Source organism: Anomalospiza imberbis, chromosome 22 (assembly GCF_031753505.1).
Source record: "Anomalospiza imberbis isolate Cuckoo-Finch-1a 21T00152 chromosome 22, ASM3175350v1, whole genome shotgun sequence".
Classification (NCBI taxonomy): Eukaryota; Metazoa; Chordata; class Aves; order Passeriformes; family Viduidae; genus Anomalospiza; species Anomalospiza imberbis.
The window spans coordinates 5502978-5522171 of record NC_089702.1 but is presented as its reverse complement, the minus strand read 5'-3'; the positions used below and the strand labels follow the sequence as shown (position 1 = coordinate 5522171).

Below are 19194 nucleotides of genomic sequence, written 5' to 3'. Positions count from 1 at the left end.
AAAAAAAACATCAACTTTATTGGGCTGAGGTAGTTCCGTGGGTGGGGGGCAGGAGGGGGAACAGGAGATTCCGACGGAGGAACCGCTCGGGATTCCCGGAAAATTCCATTTCTACCAGCAGCTTTTCAGTCCTGAATCTTCGCGAGGGAGGGAGGGCGTTAGGCCGAGGTTAAATCTCGGCTTTATCTGGCTCCGATAAGCCCGAGAGGGTGCGAGGAGCGCGCTCCAGGCTTTGGGGCTGCCGGGAGCTCCCAAAAATCGTCCCCATCCATCCTCGCACCTCCTGCGAGTGCCCCGAGGGCAGGCGCGCTCCTTTCCTCCCACAGCAAAAATCCCCTCCCTTCCTCCGCCAGCAGCAGCAAAAATAGCGTGGAAAAAAAACCCTGTAAAGCAGAAATAGTGCAAAACGGGAGCAGAAAATTGCGATTTTTCTTTTTTTTTTGTTTTGCCTTTTTTTTTTTTTTTTTTTTTCCTGAGGATTTGGGTCTTTGCAGAGGCCTCGAGCGTCTTGGGCGCCTCGGGTCTCGTTTCAAGATCTACAATCAGGAAATAAAAAGGGAAAAGAAGGAGGGGGGGAAATGCCCGAATTTTTTTTTTTTTTCTCGTGGGGTTTTTTTTGGGTTTTTCTTTTTTTTTTACATTCTCACAAGGAGGAAAAACGCATCGGGCAGAGGAGGGGGAGGAAAGAAAAAATGGTTGCGCTCGTTTTTCCAGAGGGGAGCGAACTAAATTACAGGGGTTTTTTTGTTGTTTTTGTTTTTGTTTTTGTTTTTTCCCCTGGAGTTGAAAGTGCAGTTCCTAAAGGGGAAGGGAAAAGGCAGAAAAGTCCCTGAGACACGGAAATCGCTCCGGCCACCGGCCACGGCCGCTCCTTGGGAGTCCAGCAGAGGGGCTATAAATAAAGAGAGAGCCGTGGGGACAGCCGGGGGTGCTGAGGGTCCTGCGGGGGGCTCGCAGCCCCTCGGGGACACCGCCGGGAGCTCTCAGGAGGAGCTGGAGCTGGGCGAGGCCTCAGGTGAGGATGGATCCGAGCCTTCGGCCGCTTCCTTGGCCGCCCTGCGGGCGGCGGCCGGGGCGAGCCCTTCCCTTTCCCTCTTCTTCTGCTTCATCCGCCTGTTCTGGAACCAGATCTTCACCTGCGTCTCGTTGAGCTCCAGGGTGGCGGCGATCTCCACCCTGCGGGCCCGCGTCAGGTACTTGTTGAAGTGGAACTCCTTCTCCAGCTCGGTGAGCTGCTTGGTGCTGAAGTTGGTGCGGATGGCGTTGGGCTGCCCCAGGAGCCCCAGCTCGGACGTTTTGCCTGAGAAAGACCCAAAAAGCACCAGGGCAGGAGCGGCCGGAGGGATGTTCTCCCGAAGGGGTCTCCCCTTCTCCCTCCTCCTGCAGCGCGCCGAGCTCCGTGCTCCCTCCCGGCCCCTCTCGGCCTCAGCCCGGCTCGCATCCCGCTCCAGGCTCCGCTTTTCCCGGAGATCCATTTGGAGATCCTTCCAGAGACCCCGGAGATCCATCCCCTCATCCTCCCAGCTGGGTTTTCCCCTGGGATCCATCCCCTGGGTTTTCCCCTGGGACCCATCTCCTGGGTTTTCCCCTGGGACCCATTCCCTGGGTTTTCCCCTGGGACCCATTCCCTGGGTTTTCCCACTAGGATCCATCCCCTGGGATCCATCTCCTGGAATTTTTCCCCTGGGATCCATTCCCTGGGTTTTCCCCTGGGATCCATCCTCTGAGTTTTCCCCTGGGATCCATCCCCTGGGATTTTTCCCCTGGGACCCATCTCCTGGGTTTTCCCACTAGGATCCATCCCCTGGGATCCATCTCCTGGAAATTTTCCCCTGGGATCCATCTCCTGGGTTTTCCCCTGGGATCCATCGCCTGGGTTTTTCCCCCTGGGATCCATCGCCTGGAATTTTTCCCCTGGGATCCATCTCCTGGGTTTTCCCCTGGGATCCATCGCCTGGGTTTTCCCCTGGGATCCATCGCCTGGGTTTTTCCCCCTGGGATCCATCCCCTCATCCTCCTGGATCTGCTTTTCCCCCTGGGATCCATCCCCTCATCCTCCCGGCTGGGTTTTCCCCCGGGATCCATCCCCGGACCCCGCGGGAAGGGCTGGAAGGGGAAGGAGAGGGTGATGATGGCGGGGGAGGAGGAGGAAGGCCGGGGTTTGAGGGAAGGTGATGAGGAAGGAAGTGGAACAATGGAGGAGGAGGAGGAGGAAGCGTCGAGCGTTTCCTGCTCCGAGCTGGGCTTAAATCAGACTCGGGCCTGCGGGAAACCGAGCTCAGGGAGGCTCCGTGGGAACTGATGAAAAATCTCTGGGTGGGGTTTAAGAAAAAGGCCCCAAAACCCAAACAAACCCAACCCAAACACCAAAAAAACCCCAAAACCCAACCCCCCCCAAAAAAAAGACCCAAACAACCTCCCAAAAAAAACCCAAAACTGGAACAACCCCCCCAAAAAACACCAAAACTCAAAAAAATCCCCCCCAAAACCACCAAAACCCAACCAAACCCAACCCAAACCCCAAACCCGACCCAAAGCCGCGCTCCCCTGGAAGATGAGCCCAAAGCCTCGGGAGCTCGTCACCCCCCGGGCTCGCGGTGGGGCCACCCCCAGCACCCCAAACTCACCTGTTTTGGGGGGGTTCCTCTTCACCCTCATCCACTCGAAAGTCTGCGCCGCCCCGGCCTTGGCGCCCGGCTCGGGGTGGCCCGGAGGCTCCGGCTCCTCGTGCAGGAGGTCGCCAAAAAGGCCGGGCAGGTAGCCAGGCTGCTCCTGGCCGAACACGGGCGGCTGCTGGAACTGCCCCGCGGGCCCGCAGTAGCCCTCGGCCAGCGAGCCCGAGCCGTAGGCGGCCGTCTGGAAGTACAGCCCGTCCGCGTCCTGCTGGCCCAGGTAGAGCTGCTGGTAGCCCGACTGGGCTGGGTAGCCCGGCGTGGCGAAGCGGGAGGAGGAGGAGGAGGAGGGAGGGTGGAAGTTGTGCTGGGGGAGATGCCCGGCAGCGGGCGAGGTGGCCGGCAGGCCGAAGTGGCTATCGGCGCTCGGAGTGGGGCTACCTGAGCACGGCGGGAAGGAAGGCGAGGCCGGCTCGGGGTGGTGCTGGAAGGCGGCGGTGCCGCGGTTACAAATTGCGAACTCCAAGAAGGAGTTCATGGCGGTATTGTCCATCTGCCAGTGATGGAGGAGGGTCAGCGCGTTTTGGGGGCGACGCCGCCTGCCCTACAACCTTTGGGCAGTATGTCAAAGCTGGCAAACTTCCTGCCGGGCACGGGGGGACCCCGCGGAACCGCGGCCGGAGCGGGGGGGACCCCGCGGGCGGAGCGGGCCCAGCCCAATGAGCGCGGGGCTCCCGAAGTTTGCGGCCGGCTCCGGGCTCATCCATCACGGGCCTGGCATTTGCATGACAAAGGGGCTTCAATCAAACCCGGCCCATCAATCTGATAACAACACGGACGCGTCAAAACCTTCTCCTCAAAGACTTTAAAGGAGACAGGGGCGAGGTGGGGTGCGGGGAAGGATTGCAGTGACCCGCGAGTGTTTTTTAAGTGCTAAAAAGGGCCCCGAGTTATGCGAGGAGCCGGTTTCAGGCACAAGTTCTGACTTTAAAAGGTTTGGTTTTTTTTTTTTTTTTTTTTTTTTTTTTTTGCACCCCCCCCCGATGCCGGCTCGGTGTGAGAAAAAGAAAAGAGGGCGAGGGGATGGGGAGGTGTGAGGCACAAAAGGATGATGCTCTTTTATTCATCTGGGAGCTTTTCCCCTCGAAGCGCCTGGCACCGAAGCGGTTCGGGGTTTTCCGGGCTGCTGAAAAAGCTGCCCGAGAAAAACCCGCTCCGTTTTTCGCTTCGATTTCCCCCGCGCGGGCTTTGTGCCCGGCAAAAGCGCCGTGATCAGACCAACATTGTAATGAGGAGGCCAAATAAAGTCAGCAAGGACAGAGCGGCCTTTGTTGGAGCCGTGCCAGGCCCGGCCTGGCAAACCCCGGGATGGGAACTGAAACCGAGCCCTGCGTCCACCTGGGATCTTCCCATCCATCCGCGCACCGCGCGCTCCCCACTAAAACCGGGTTTAGGGGCTCAGGTACTGCACACTCCCTTCTAAAACCGGGTTTAGGGGCTCAGGGACTGCACACTCCCTTCTAAAACCGGGTTTAGGGGCTCAGGTACTGCACACTCCCTTCTAAAACCGGGTTTAGGGGCTCAGGTACTGCACACTCCCTTCTAAAACCGGGTTTAGGGGCTCAGGGACTGCACACTTCCTACCAAAACCGGGAATTCACTTCGGGAATTCGGTTTTTAGGGGTTCATTGGGTTTTAGGGGCTCACTCCCCGCACTCTCCCTACCAAAACCGGGTTTAGGGGCTCACTCCCCGCACACTCCCGACTAAACCCGGGTTTAGGGGCTCACTCCCCGCACTCTCCCTACCAAAACCATTTTTCAGGCGTCCTAAGCAGTTCTGGGGCGCTAAGCCGGGCTTTGCCGGGCTGAGCCCGTCTGCAGCGGGGTCCAGCTGAGGAGGAGGAGGGCAGAGCCTGCCTCCAGGCCGGGCTCAGAGAATGGGAACAGAGGTGGGCAACATTTATTTACTTGTTCCGAGCAGGGAGACAAGGGCGCGCAGCCATCGGACGCCCACAGCCATTTGTTACTTGTCAGGAGGATTTACTGCCCGGCCACGCTCCGGGAGCGCCGCGAGGGCTCCGCTCCGCTCCTCTCGCTCTTCCCCGGGCCAAAAGTTCACCCCGAAAGCCAAATTAAAAGGAAAAAAAAAATCCCTTTGCGCCGGGGGCAACATTTGGTGACAAATTCTCGCCTGGTAGCGACGTGCCCCTCCTTTTTTCCATGCAAAATTTGATTTTTTTGCCACTTCCAGCTGCCGTTCTGCCTGAAAAAAATTAAAATTTCCGTTTGTTCGTTCATTTATTTCCGCTCCCGCTCCTCTCGCTTTTCCCCGGGCCAAAAGTTCACCTTGAAAGCCAAATTAAAAGGAAAAAAAAATCCCTTTGCGCCGGGGGCAACATTTGGTGACAAATTCCCGCCTGGTAGCGACGTCCCCCTCCTTTTTTCCATGCAAAATTTGATTTTTTTGCCACTTCCAGCTGCCGTTTTGACTGAAAAAAAATTAAAATTTCCGTTTACTTTGCTGAGGCTGAAAGGCCCCTAAATGAAAATATTTTGGGTTATACACGTTCTTCAAAACTCCTTTTTTTTTTTTTTTTTTTTTTTTTTCGTGATTCAAAGCGGCGTTCCCGTCATTCCCCCGGCCGGAAAAATCGATTTTTAATTCGATTCCTTTGATATTTCCTTGCGTTCGGGTTCAAATGGATGATTTATGGCTTTAAAACGAAAAAAAAAAAAAAAAAAAAAAGGAAAATTTAAATTATTTATCTGTTTGTTTATTCCGGCCCGGCATCATGGGTTGGTGTTTTCTGCTGCTTTTCCGCAGCTGTTGCATCAAGGGGATTTTGTTTTGTTTTTTAATTAAAATCACGAGAAATCGCGATTTTTAATTTTATTTTTTCAGTCGTGGCAGGGAAGCTTTTCCTCTAAGCCGAGCCTCAATTAGCGCTGAGGTGATTTTCGGGTTTTTTTATTTTCTGTGGGTGGGACAGGGGTCGCAAAATTGGAGCCGGAATTGGTGAAATTGGGCAAAATTCAGCCTGCAATGGGGACGGGCGGCGGGGCTGGGGTTTAGGGCTGGGATCGCTTCGGGATTTTGGGAAAAATCGCTTTTTTTGGGGTTTCTAATGCTCACACGAGGGATTTAGGGCTGGGATCACTTCGGGATTTTAGAAAAAAATCGCTTTTTTTTGGCCCCTAAGATTCAAATGAGGGGTTTAGGGCTGGGATAACTTCAGAATTTTGGAAAAAATCCCTTTTTTTTTGGGATTCGTAACGCTCACATGAGGGATTTAGGGCTGGGATGACTTCGGGAATTTGGAAAATATCGCTTTTTTTTTGGTTCCTAAGGCTCAGAGGAGGGATTTGAGCCTGGAATAATTTCGAACCCACAGCTCTTGTTCCAGGCCTATGGAAGCATCTCCATTTTTAAGTCTTTATTTCAAAACACTTAAGTCTTTATTTTAGAATCTTTAAGTCTTTATTTTAGAATCTTTAGGTCTTTATTTTGAAATCTTTATTTGAAGCCTTTATTGGAAATCTTTACTTGGAATCTTCATTTAAATTTTAATCTTTATTTAAAGCACTTTGAATCTTGATTTTTGAGCCTTGATTCGAAACCTTGATTTGAAATCTTGATTTTTTTTTTTTAATTTTTTGGGTTTTTTAAATTTTAAATCTGTGTTTTTAATCTTGACCCTGGGGAGGTTTTTGTGCAGGCCACGGAGGAGGAACGAGGCATTTCCAAAGGTGCACGGAGTCTCCAGATGCTTCATTTTTGGGGCTAAACGTAACTTTTTTTGGGGTTAAATAGAATTTTTGGAGGTTTAATATTACTTTTCTGAAGTTAAACATAACTTTTTAGGGGTTAAATATAAATTTTTTGGGGTTAAACAGAACTTTTTGGGGGTTAAATGTAACTTTTTTGGAGTTAAATAGAACTTTTTTGGGGTTAAACAGAACTTTTTTGGAGTTAAATATAAATTTTTGGGGGTTAAACAGGACTTTATGGGGTTAAATGTAACTTTTTTGGGGGTTAATAGAACTTTTAGGAGGTTTAATATAACTTTTCTGGGGTTAAATATAAATTTCTGGAGGTTAAACAGAACTTTTTTGGGGTTAAATGTAACTTTTTTTGGGGAAGTCTCAATTAGAGCTGAGGCGGCGCTGAGGTGAAAAATCCTATTTAATTTTTTTTTAAATTAAAATTTTTTTTTTGATTTTTTAATTTTTTAAATTTTTTTAATTTTTTGGTGGATGGAAAGGTCGGACGGGACGGGAGAGAAAAGAAGTGCAGGAGGGATTTAATGAGTCACAGACAGCGGGTCATCCGCAGGGAAAAAAGGCAGAAAATTCAAATAAAATAGTGAAGAAAAAAAAACACACACACACACACACAAAAAAAAAAAAAAAAAAAAAAAAGAACACAACGGAAAAAACCTAGATAATTCAGATAAAATAGAAAAAAAATTAGTGAAAGAAGCCCAGATAATTCAGATAAAATAATTTTTAAAAAGGGTTAAAAGCCCAGATAGTTCAGGTAAAATAGGAAAAATAAACGGAAAAAAACCCAGATAATTAGGATAAAATGGGGAAAAAACCACAAACTGGGAAAAAAAGCCCAGATAGTTCAGATAAAATAGAGGAAAAAAAAAGGGGGAAATTAGGATAATTTGAGATCAAATTAGAGAATTAGGATAAAATGGAATTATTTCAGGGGTCAGGTTCCTGGCCCTGGCCTGGGCACTCCTGCGCTGCTTCCCTGGGAATCCCAGCGGCTTTTCCATGGGCGGGGACCCGCCCCGCGTCATTAATTAGGGTCATTTGCATATTCATTACTGTGCCAGAGTGGAGAGGCGGGGTCTGGAGCTGCTGCCCTCGGGCAGGGATTTGGGGGGTCCCGAATTCCTGGGGGTTCCCTGAGATCTCAAATCCCTGGGGGTTCCTCAGATCCCAAATCCCTGGGGATTCCTTGGATCCCAAATCCCTGGGGATTCCCTCAGATCCCAAATCCCTGGGGATTCCCCCAGATCCCAAATCCCTGGGGATTCCCTCAGATCCCAAATCCCTGGAGATCCCCTCCAATCCCAAATCACTGGGGGTCCCCTCGGTTCCCAAATCCCTGGGGATTCCCAAAACCCTTGGGGTTTATTCAGACCCCAAATATAAGTGAGGATCCCATATCCCAGGTGATTCCCTCCGATCCCAAATTTCTGGGGATTCCCTGAGGTTCCAAAGCCCTGGGGATTCCCCCAGATCCCAAATTTAGCCAGGGGGCCCAAATCAGTCAGGATTCCCCTAGATCCCAAATCCCTGGGGGTCCCCTCCGATCCCAAATCCCTGGAGATTCCCTCAGATCCCAAATCCCTGGGGGTCCCCTCTGATCCCAAATCCCTGGGGACCCCTCCGATCCCAAATCCAGGCCCTGCTCCACGCTCTGGCAGGTGTGGGGATTGATGCAGGCCGTGATCAATGGCCGATATCGGCAGCTGGGGTTTATCGATATCAGGGATCCATGCAGGCCGTGATCAATGGCCGATATCGGCAGTTGGGGTTTATCAATATCAGGGATCCATGCAGGCCGTGATCAATGGCCGATATCGGCAGTTGGGGTTTATCGATTTCAGGGATCCATGCAGGCCATGATCAATGGCCGATATCGGCAGCTGGGGTTTATCAATATCAGTGATCCATGCAGGCCGTGATCAATGGCCGATATCGGCAGTTGGGGTTTATCAATATCAGGGATCCATGCAGGCCGTGATCAATGGCCGATATCGGCAGTTGGGGTTTATCAATATCAGGGATCCATGCAGGCCGTGATCAATGGCCGATATCGGCAGTTGGGGTTTATCGATTTCAGGGATCCATGCAGGCCATGATCAATGGCCGATATCGGCAGCTGGGGTTTATCAATATCAGTGATCCATGCAGGCCGTGATCAATGGCCGATATCGGCAGTTGGGGTTTATCGATATCAGGGATCCATGCAGGCCGTGATCAATGGCCGATATCGGCAGCTGGGGTTTATCAATATCAGTGATCCATGCAGGCCGTGATCAATGGCCGATATCAGCAGTTGGGGTTTATCAATATCAGGGATTGATGCAGGCCATGATCAATGGCCGATATCGGCAGCTGGGGTTTATCGATTTCAGGGATCCATGCAGGCCATGATCAATGGCCGATATCGGCAGCTGGGGTTTATCAATATCAGGGATCCATGCAGGCCGTGATCAATGGCCGATATCGGCAGCTGGGGTTTATCGATATCAGGGAACAGGAGACCCAAATCCCGCCTTTATTCCCATTTTCCCCCCCTAATTCCAGCTCCCAGCGGGGAAAACGAGACGGGAGAAACCCGGGAGCTTCCAGGACAAGGTTCCCTCTGCCAGCTCCTCCCTTCGGATGAAAAACTGGAAATCCATGGGAGGGGAACGGAAGGAGAAACTGAGAAGGAAATGAAAGAGAAAAAAGGGAAATCCCCCCAAAAATCCCCCAAAAGCTGCAGAATTCCCAGGAAAAGGGAACTCTCCCCCTCCCATGCCCCATTCCCGCTTGGCTTCTCCTCCAGGGAAGATTCCCACGCTTGACCCAACATCTCCAGAGCTTCCAGGAGCTCCTCAGCAAACGCATCCCCCCTCCCGGAGCAGCGCAAAATCAATATTTCCTCAACCCGCCGCTCATTTGCATATTCCCTGCTTAATTACCGCCAGGCAATCGCCGTGTTTTGCCAACAATCAAGGCCCTGAATATGCTTAATACGCTTAATTCGCTTAATTAATGCCCTCCAGTTGCGCGGAACAGAAGGGCAGGGCTGCAAATTTTCGCTTCCCCGCGTTCGTTTGACATTTTGGAGGAGGTGAAGAACGGCCGAGCTGATGGCGGAACCTCGCAGCCGCTCAATAATTCAGATTTTATTGAATATTCCCCCTCCCCTCCTCCCGATTAGCTCCAGCCTCGCTAATTAGGACAAATAAGGAGGGCCCTGCTGGTTCTGAAGTGCCTTCCGCGGGTGGAGGATTGATCGCTGCCCGGCGCCGGCCGCGCTCCCGCGGCCCTGCGGCCGCTCCGGGAGCTCGTTACGGGGCCCTCGTTAGGGATGGTGTCGAGGGGGGCTCGGGCTTTGATTTTGGGGTGGTTTTTGGGGTCCCTCATCCCCCCCTCATTAGGGATTGCTATTGATGAGGGCTCGGGCTTTGATTTTGGGGTGGTTTTTGGGGTCCCTCATCCCCCCCTCATTAGAGATTTGCATCGATGAGGGCTCGGGCTTTGATTTTGGGGTGGTTTTTGGGGTCCCTCATCCCCCCCTCATTAGGGATTTGCATCGATGAGGGCTCAGGCTTTGATTTTGGGGTGGTTTTCGGGGTCTCTTTTCCCACCCCATGAGAGATTTGCAATGATAAGAACTCGGGGTTTGATTGGGGGTGGTTTTTTGGGGTCCCTCATCCCACCCTCATTAAGGATTGCTGTTAATGAGGGCTCGGGGGTTGATGTGGGGGAGTTTGGGGTCTCTTTTCCCACCCCCATGAGGGATTTGCAATGATAAGAAATCGGTGTTTGTTTGGGGTGGGTTTTTGGGGTCTCTTTCCCCGCCCCCATTAAGGATTTGCAATGATAAGAACTCGGGGTTTGATTTGGGGCGATTTCTGGGGTCCCTTTCCCCACTCTCATTAAGGATTGCTATCAATGACGGCTCAGGCTTTGATTTGGGGGAGTTTGGGGTCCCTTTCCCCACCCTCATGGGGGATTTGTAGGGAAAATAACTCGGTGTTTAATCTGGGGCGGTGTTTGGGGTCTCTTTCCCCGCCCTCATAAGGGATTTGTAGCCAGAATAACCCCAGGTTTAATTTTGGGGTGGTTTTTGGGGTCCCTCATCCCACCCTCATTAGGGATTGCCATCGACGAGGGTTCGGGGTTTGATTTGGGGGCGGTTTTGGGGTCTCTTTCCCCACCCTCATTAGGGATTTTTATCCATAAGAACTCGAGGTTTTATTTGGGGGCTGGGGGGTTTAGGACCCCTTTCCCCACCCTCATTAGGGATTGGTATGGATGAGGGCTCGGGGCTTAATTCTGGGGTGGTTTTTGGGGTCCCTCATCCCACCCTCATTGGGGATTTGTATCAATGAGGGCTCGGGGTTTTATGTGGGGGTGTTTGGGGACCCCTTTCCCACCCTCCTTAGGGATTTGTGGAGAGAATAACTCGGGGTTTGATTTTGGGGTGTTTTTGGGGTCTCTTTTCCCACCCTCATGAAGGATTTTCAATGATAAGAACTCGGGGTTTGATTTGGGGGGTTTTGGGGTCCCTTTGCCCCCCTCGTTAGGGATTGCTATCGATAAGAACTCGGGGTTTGATTTGGGGAGTTTCGGGGTCCCTTTCCCATCCCTTTGCCAGGAGTCTCTCCTGTCCCTCCCTCGGCCTCGCCCTTCCCCTCCACCCTTCCCCACGGGAAAAGGGCGTGGAAAAGTGGAAATCCGCCTGTTTGGGACATTTCCCCTCATTTTTAGAGCATTTAAATATGGAAATCCACCGGTTTGGGATATCTCCCCTCATTTTTAGAGCATTCAAATATGGAAATCCACCGGGCTGGGGTATTTCCCCTCATTTTTAGAGCATTCAAATATGGAAATCCGCCTGTTTGGGATATTTCCCCTCATTTTTAGAGCATCTAAATATGGAAATCCGCCTGTTTGGGATATTTCCCCTCATTTTTAGAGCATCTAAAAATGGAAATCCGCCGCTTTTCGCTTTTTGGATATTTTTTTCCTCTCATTTTTCAGCTGGACACAGGAGGGGCCGTCCCTGGGGAGGCCAAAAGGATGCTCAGACCCCAGAAGCAGCAGGCGGGGCCGAGCTTTCCCCGAGCCTCCCACTGCCAGCGCGCCTGGAATGGGGCTGGAGAGGGGGAGGAGGAGGAGGAGGAGGAGGAGGAGGAGGAGGAGGAGGAGCAGGAGGAGAAATGTGGGGAGCGCTGGAACAAATGGCGCTTTGATAGACAAAGTCTGGCAGCTCCAGGGCGGCCGCCGAGCGCTCTGCAGCAGCCGGGGGTGATAAATGAACCCCAAAAAAATGAATTTTCTCCTGCCGGGCTCCTCTTCCCCCCAAAACTCGCGGCTCGGGGACTCTCGGAGCGGTGAGAGAAGGGCAGGGCGCAGCTGAAGGCTCCCGGGAGCAAAACTCGCCTTTCCCCCCCGTGGGAAGGCGGTTCCGGCATTTAAAAATTGAAATATTCGCGGGTGTTGAATGCGGATGAAAACGTTTCCCGGAGCGAGGTTTCGTGATCGCCGGCTCGTTTCCTGGAGAGAAGATTTTTGGGGGGAAAAAAGATGATTTGGAGTCAAAAGGTGGCCGTAAAATCACCCCGCCTCCTCTTTGTTAGAGCCGAGCGAGATCATCCACAGCAATTCCCAAAACATCTGTCGAGCCTTCGCCTCCTTTTATTTCTTTTTTTTTTTTTTTTAGGGACCGAAGTATTTTTTTATTATTTTTAAGGGCCCAAAGTATTTATTTTTACTTTTTTTTAAGGGCCTGAAGTATTTATTCTTTGTTTTTTTTTTCTTTTTTTTTTTTAGGGCCCGAAATTTTCTCCTTTTTTATTATCTTTTTAGGGCCCGAAGTATTTTTTTTTTTTTTAGGGCCCAAAGTTTTGTTTTTGTTTTTCTTTTTCTTTTTCTTTTTTTTTTTTCTAGGGCCAACCCAGCCCCGGCTCTGCTGCTTTTAACCCCAAATAAAAGATCCCAAGTTCCCTGGAGAGGGGGGAATGACCCCACCCAGGCACTGAAAACACCAAATTCAGCCCAAAAATCTGTGTGGGTGTTGGGGGGGGGGGACACACCCCAAAAAGCCGAACGAGCGACCTGGGCTTGCTTCACCCTAAAAAAAAAAAGGAATAAAAAGGGATTTTGGGGATTTTGGGGTTGGAAAAGAGAGGAAGACTAATAGGGGTTTGGGGATGTTGGGGGTGGAAAAGGGGAGGAATAAAAGGGATTTTGGGGTTTTTGGGGGTGGAAAAGAGAGGAAGAATAAAAGGGGTTTGGGGTTTTTGGGGGTGGAAAAGGGGAAGAATAAAAGGGGTTTGGGGTTTTTGGGGGTGGAAAAGGGAGGAGGAAATAAAGGGGATTTTGGGGGTGGAAAAGAGGAGGAATAAAAGGGATTTTTGGGGTTTTTGGGGGTGGAAAAGAGAGGAGGAATAAAAGGGATTTTGGGGTTTTTGGGGGTGGAAAAGAGAGGAAGAATAAAAGGGATTTTGGGGTTTTTGGGGTGGAAATGGGAGGAATAAAGAAAGCTCCCCCCAGACCCATCCTTACCCCTCCTCCTCTCACGTTCATTTCCTCACCCCAACGAGTGGAAAAAAAAAATTCTTTTTTTTGAGCTTTTAGCCAAAATGCTCTTTTTTTTTTCCCCCCTCTTTTTTTTTTTTTTTTTTTTTTTTTTTTTTTTTTTTTTTTTTTTTTTTTTTTTAGCTCCAGACGTTCCAGAGCCCGGGAATTGCGGTGGATTCCGAGAGAAAAGAGGAGGAGGAGGAGGATCGGGATGAAGGGCGGGATTGGGATGTGGGAGGTCGGGAATGGCCCCGGAATTCGCGTGGGCTCCGCGCTGCTTTGTGCTGCTTTCCCACCCCTTTATCCCCTTTTTTTTTTTTTTGTTTTATTTTTTTTTAATTTGTTTTTTTGTTGTTGTTGTTCTTTCCCCTTAAATGAGAGGATTTTTCCCGTCGCCGAAGCAGCACCGCAAAATGCTAAAATTAGGGAAAAAAAACCGCCCCGCTCTGATTGAATACAAGAAATAAATAAATGAATAAATAAATAAACACCAAGCTGGAGGAAAATGCAACCAGGATCCAGGGAGTATTTCCCGGAATTCATCTGGAATTGTTGGCTGGGAGCGATTTCTTTTGTCTCCTCTCAGGGCGCACGAGGAGATGATTAAACCTCATTTCAAAGCAGGGAAAAAGCGAATGATTTATGGAGGAAAACAAAAACAAAAACAAAACAAAAAAAAAAACCCACAAAACATAAAAAAAGGCGCTTTTTTGGAATGAAATCCAGAACAAACACGAGTTGGTCTCTTTTATAAAGACTTTTATTTACTCTATGAAAATAATATACAATAAATAATTTGCCCTTTGCTACGAAAGGATTTGAATAAATAATCTACATCTAAAACGTAAAAAGAGGAAGGAAAATTCCCCTGATTTTTTTTTTTAATTTTTTTTTTTTTAATTTTATTACGAAATCTAAAAGTCTCACTCTGATTCCTGAGAAAGTCGCTGGGGAGGAGGATTTATAAATTTATTTCTTTTTTTTTTTTTTTTTTTTTTTTTTTCTCTCGAGGGGCTGAAATCGCCGCCGTGCGTGAGAGCCACCGGCTGCTTCCTGGGAAATAAATAAGGGGGCAAAAAAAAAAAAAAAAATAAAATTAAATAAAACGATCGCGAAATACCTGAATTTTAGCGAAACTCGGGCCGCTCTTTCACCTCCTGGAATAAATAAATGAAAATTGGGAGGAGGTTTGGGCGCATGGAGCTCTCGGATGGGAGGGAGAAATGGCTTGAGGTTGATTTTTGGGGGGTTCCCTTTCTTTTAGGGCCGATTTTGGGGGGGTTCCTCCTCTTTTAGGGCAGATTTTTGGGGGGTTCCCTTGCTTTAGGGCCGATTTTTGGGGGGTCCTTCTATTTTAGGGCAGATTTTGGGGTTCCCCTTCTTTTAGGGCGATTTTGGGGGGTTCTTCTTCCTTTAGGGCAGATTTTGGGGTGTGAGTTCTTGTTTCAGGGCAGGTTTTGGGGATTTCCTCTTCTTTTAAGGCAGATTTTGGGGGTTCTCATTCGTGTAGGGTGGATTTTGGGGGGTTCCTCTTATTTTAGGCCACATTTTGGAGTTTCCCCCCTTCTTTTAGGGCAGAGTTTGGGGTTTCCCCCTTATTTTAGGCCAGATTTTGGGGAGTTCCTCTTCTCTTAGGCCAGACTTTGGGTGTTCCCCTTCTTTTAGGCCAGATTTTGGGGCCTCCCCGTATTTTAGGCCAGACTTTGAGGGTTCCCCCTCTCTCAGGCCAGATTTTGAGTGTTCCCCTTATTTTAGGCCAGATTTGTGGTTTTCCCCTTATTTTAGGCCACATTTTGAGGGCTCCCCTTCTCTCATGTCAGATTTTGGGGGTCCCCTTCTCTCAGGCCAGATTTTGGGGGAGATCCCCTTCTTCTAGGGCAGATTTGTGGTCTTCCCCTTATTTTAGGCCAGATTTTGGGGGCTCCCCTTATTTTAGGGCAGACTTTGAGACTTCCCCTTCTTTCATGCCAGACTTTGAGGACTCCCCTTCTCTCAGGCCAGATTTTGGGGGCTCCCCTTCTCTCAGGCCAGATTTTGGGGGCTCCCCTTCCCTCATGCCAGACTTTGAGTGTCCCTCTTCTCTCAGGGCAGATTTTGAGGACTCCCCTTCTCTCATGCCAGATTTTGGGGGCTCCCCTTCTCTCATGCCAGATTTTGAGGACTCCCCTTCTCTCATGCCAGATTTTGGGGGCTCCCCTTCTCTCAGACCAGATTTTGAGGACTCCCCTTCTCTCATGCCAGATTTTGGGGGCTCCCCTTCTCTCAGACCAGATTTTAAGGACTCCCCTTCTCTCAGGCCAGATTTTGGGGGCTCCCCTTCTCTCATGCCAGATTTTGGGGGCTCCCCTTCTCTCAGGCCAGATTTTGGGGTGCTGCCAGCAGCTGCTCCGGCACTGACCCCCCCAAAAACACCCTCCAGCCGGGCAGGGAGCTCTCCTGCCCCGCTAGGGCAGATCCCAGTCCTGCAGCTCCATGGAGCAGAGCGCGCTGCTGAACAGCTCCAGCTCCTCCTCGGAGAAGCGCAGGGGGCTCCCCGCGGAGCCGGGGCCCTGAGCAAGCTCCGGGAGCAGCCCCAGCTCCTCCTCCTCCTCCTCCGGCAGCGGCAGCAGCGGCGACTCGCTCCCCTCCTCCCCCGTGGCCAGCCCGGGCCGCTCCGCGCTCGCCCCCGCGCTCCCTCCGCGCTCCGCGGGGCCGCGCCGGGGGTCGCCGCCTTCATCCCGCGGCGAGCGCGGCTCCTCCCGGTGCTGCCTCTGCCTCTTGTGCTTCATGCGGCGGTTCTGGAACCACACCTTGACCTGGCGCTCGGTGAGGTCCAGCAGCGCCGCGATCTCCACCCTGCGCGGCCGGCACAGGTATTTGTTGAAGTGGAATTCCTTCTCCAGCTCCAGCAGCTGCGTGTTGGTGTAGGCGGTGCGGAGCCTCCTGGAGCCGCTGCTGTCCTCTGGGGAAGGGAAAAAATTAAAAAAAATAATTAAAAATTAGAATTATCTGCACCAAAGGCAGCGGGCTGGAGGAGTTCCGCGCCGGGGCAGAGGCTCCATCGGGGGAAAATTGAATTTTTTTTGGGAAAATCAAAGATTAATTCAACTTTTAGCGCTCTGGAGAAGTTCTCTGCCTCGAGGCAAAAAGGGATTTTGCCCCCGGTCTCTCCCTTGAGAGCCCCTCCCTCTCTGCCGCTCTGGCGGTTAAAGGGAATCTCAGATTCTCAAATTATTCCTTCTTTCCCACTCTGGAGAAGTTCTCTGCCTCGAGGGAAAAAGGGATTTTGCTCCTTGGCCTCTCCCTTTAGGGCTCTTCTCTCTCTGCTGCTCTGGCGGAGAAAAGGAATTTCTAACTTCCTGAATCCCTAAAATGTAGGGAATTTCTAAATTTCTAAATTCCTTCTTTCCTTTTTTTTTTTTAATTGTTTTGGTTCCGTTTTTGTTTTGTTTTGTTTCATTGGGGCTTTTTTTTTTTGGGGGGGGGGGGTGGGGGGTTTTTTGTTTGTTTATTTGGTTGGTTGGTTTGTTTTTGTTTTTTTTTTTATCCCACTACTCCACTTTTCCCCGGCCAGTGAGCTCCGGTGTCCGCCCTTGCCCTGCCCGATTTTACCGGAGCCGTGGAAATCCTGGAATTGTTCCTCCAGCACTTTATCCCGAGGGAAAGAGGCCGAGCAGCCAGAGGCTGCTCCTTTTCCTCGGGGGGCTCGGGGAGGGCTTTGGGGGTCATCACCTCATTTTTTGGAGGATCAACCCCCCTCTTTCACCTCCCCACCCTGCTGCCAGCAGCCCCCGCCTTCCCCACCCATTTTCCTCCCCCCCTTTGCGCTTCTTGGGGGTTTTTGTTGTCTTTGCTTTTCCCTTTTTTTTTTTATTTTCCCTCTTTTTTCCCTTTTTTTTTGATTTCTCCTCCTTTTTTCCCCCGTAGGCTGTAAAAACCCGCAGCTCTGGCGGAGAAAACCGAACCCCCCCCCTCACCTCCGGACCCTTCTCGCTCGGGCTTTTGGCAGGAGTCGCAGAAATCTGTTCCTTTTAGGGAGGGGGGAGGCAGAACCCCCCCAAGCCCCGGGCTGGGGGCGTCGCTCCGTGAACCCCACGCGTGACACAACCCCGGGGGAGCCCCTCTGGGCGGGGGGGGATGGGCTCGGGCTGTTTTGGGGCGACGCGAGGAGAATCGCTCATTTCCCGCACGCACCCCCCACCCCCGGCCGTACGAACCTGCGGGCACCGGCAGCGAGGAGGAGGAGGAGGAGGAGGATGGTGGGGACGAAGAGGACGGAGCCTGGGCGCTTTTCTTGGACGATTTCTTCTCCTTCATCCACGGGAACTGCGCTGCCCGGGGGCCGGGCCGGGCCGGGGGCTGCGGCCGCGCCGGGCCATGGGATGCTCGGGGTTGGCTCCTCGCTCTCGCCCGGCTGCCGGAACAAGGATTCAGGCTTTGGAGGAGGCTTTGCTCAAAAGGAGGAGGAATTAATGTCGAGTCCTTGATTGATGAAGTTTGAAATGTCTCCAGGACAGCGGGGAGAGACGTCAGGCACTCAGCGAGCGAAGGCTGGCTATTTATAAACCCGATCTCCCTCTCAAATTCAAAATTCATGGCTTTTCCAGGGGTTTAAAAAGCGGGAGGGAGGCGGGGGAGAGGGAGGAGGAGGAGGAGGAGGGGGAGAGGGAGAGGAATCTGAGGGCCTCGGGTTTTTGATGGCGGGGATGATGACGGTCTCGGGCTTTCTATAATTGTTATATTGCTGATCATACAGGCGGAGGGGGACCTTGCTCTGCTAAACTCGAGGCTGGGGCGAAATTGCAGCCAATTCCTCACCACGTGGGCGGCCCTGGCCAATGGCAGGCGGGGCCCGGTGGCAAACAGAAAGCGTTATTTTCTTAAATTGATTTAAAAAAAGGGGGGGGGGGGTGGGGAGGGGGAAAGCGAGAGACAGAAGCCCCAGAAAAGCCAGCACCCCAGAATCAACATCCTTCCTTGGCTGTGGGCTCTGGGCAGGGAGATGCTGCCTTCCCTGTCCTTCCTTCCTTCCTTCCTTCCTTCCTTCCTTCCTTCCTTCCTTCCTTCCTTCCTTCCTTCCTTCCTTCCTTCCTTCCTTCCTTCCTTCCTTCCTTCCTTCCTTCCTTCCTTCCTTCCTTCCTTCCTTCCTTCCTTCCTTCCTTCCTTCCTTCCTTCCTTCCTTCCTTCCTTCCTTCCTTCCTTCCTTCCTTCCTTCCTTCCTTCCTTCCTTCCTTCCTTCCTTCCTTCCTTCCTTCCTTCCTTCCTTCCTTCCTTCCTTTTTGCCATGCCTGCTGCTCCCTGCCCTGCCTGTGCTCCTTTCCCTGCCTGCCCTGCCTGTCCTTCCTGGTGGTTCTTGTCCTTCCCGATGTTCCCTGTCCTTCCTGGAGGTCCCTGTCCTTCCTGGTGGTTCTTGCCCTGCCTGTTGTTCCCTGTCCTTCCTGTCCTGCCTGTGCTTCTCTTCTTCCCTGCCTGTTCTGCCTGCCCTTCCTCTCCTTCCTGGTGTTCCCTGTCCTGCCTCTCCTGCCCGATGCTTCCCATCCTGCCTGTCTGTCTTGCCCTTCCCGATGTCCCCTGTCCCTCCCGATGTCCCCTGTCCTGCCTGTTCTGCTTTCCCTGTTCTGCTTTCCCTGCCCTGCCTCTCCTGCCTGTCCAGCCTGTGCCTCTCACCCTTCCCGATGCTCCCTGTCCTTCCCAATGTTCCTTATCCTGCCCTCCGTGTCCTTCCCGATGTCCCCTGTCCTTCCCGATGTTCCCTCTCCTGCTCTCCCTGCCCCATGTCCTGCCTGTCCTGTCTGTCCTTCCCGGCCTTCCCTCTCCCGCTTTCGCTGCCCATTCCCTGCCCTTTCCCTGCCCGTTCCGTGTCCATTCCTTGCCTATTCCCTTTCCCTGCCTTTTCCCGGCCCGTTCCCTGCCCGTTCCAAACCCATTCCAGCCCCGTTCCAAACCCATTCCAGCCCCGTCCCTCCCTGCCCATTCCAGCCCCGTTCCAAACCCATTCCAGCCCCGTTCCAAATCCATTCCAGCCCCGTTACAAACCCATTCCAGTCCCGTTCCAAACCCGTTCCAAATCCATTCCAGCCCCGTTCCAAACCCGTTCCAAATCCATTCCAGCCCCGTTCCAAACCCATTCCAGCCCCGTTCCAAATCCATTCCAGCCCCGTTCCAAACCAATTCCAGCCCCGTCCCTCCCTGCCCATTCCCCTCTCTGCCCTTTCCAGCCCCATTCCAAACCTGTTCCAGCCCCGTTCCAGCCCCGTTCCAGCCCCATTCCCCTCTCTGCCC

The 19194-nt window shown here is 51.8% G+C and overlaps 2 protein-coding genes across 2 annotated transcripts; both read right to left on the bottom strand.

Moving 5' to 3' along the window:
• Window positions 1-980: 980 nt before the first annotated feature.
• On the bottom strand, window positions 981-3475 carry HOXB1 (homeobox B1). Its single transcript, XM_068211981.1, has 2 exons — window positions 2628-3475; window positions 981-1300 (listed from the first exon to the last, which is right to left on the bottom strand). Exons 1-2 carry the CDS (start codon window positions 3163-3165, stop codon window positions 984-986), a joined length of 855 nt encoding a protein of 284 aa, XP_068068082.1. The 5' UTR covers window positions 3166-3475; the 3' UTR covers window positions 981-983.
• An 11902-nt stretch (window positions 3476-15377) lies between these two features.
• Window positions 15378-17806, bottom strand: HOXB2 (homeobox B2). Its single transcript, XM_068212697.1, has 2 exons — window positions 17130-17806; window positions 15378-15874 (listed from the first exon to the last, which is right to left on the bottom strand). The coding sequence occupies exons 1-2, from the start codon at window positions 17506-17508 to the stop codon at window positions 15378-15380; spliced, it is 876 nt and encodes a 291-aa protein (XP_068068798.1). The 5' UTR covers window positions 17509-17806.
• Window positions 17807-19194: the final 1388 nt, after the last annotated feature.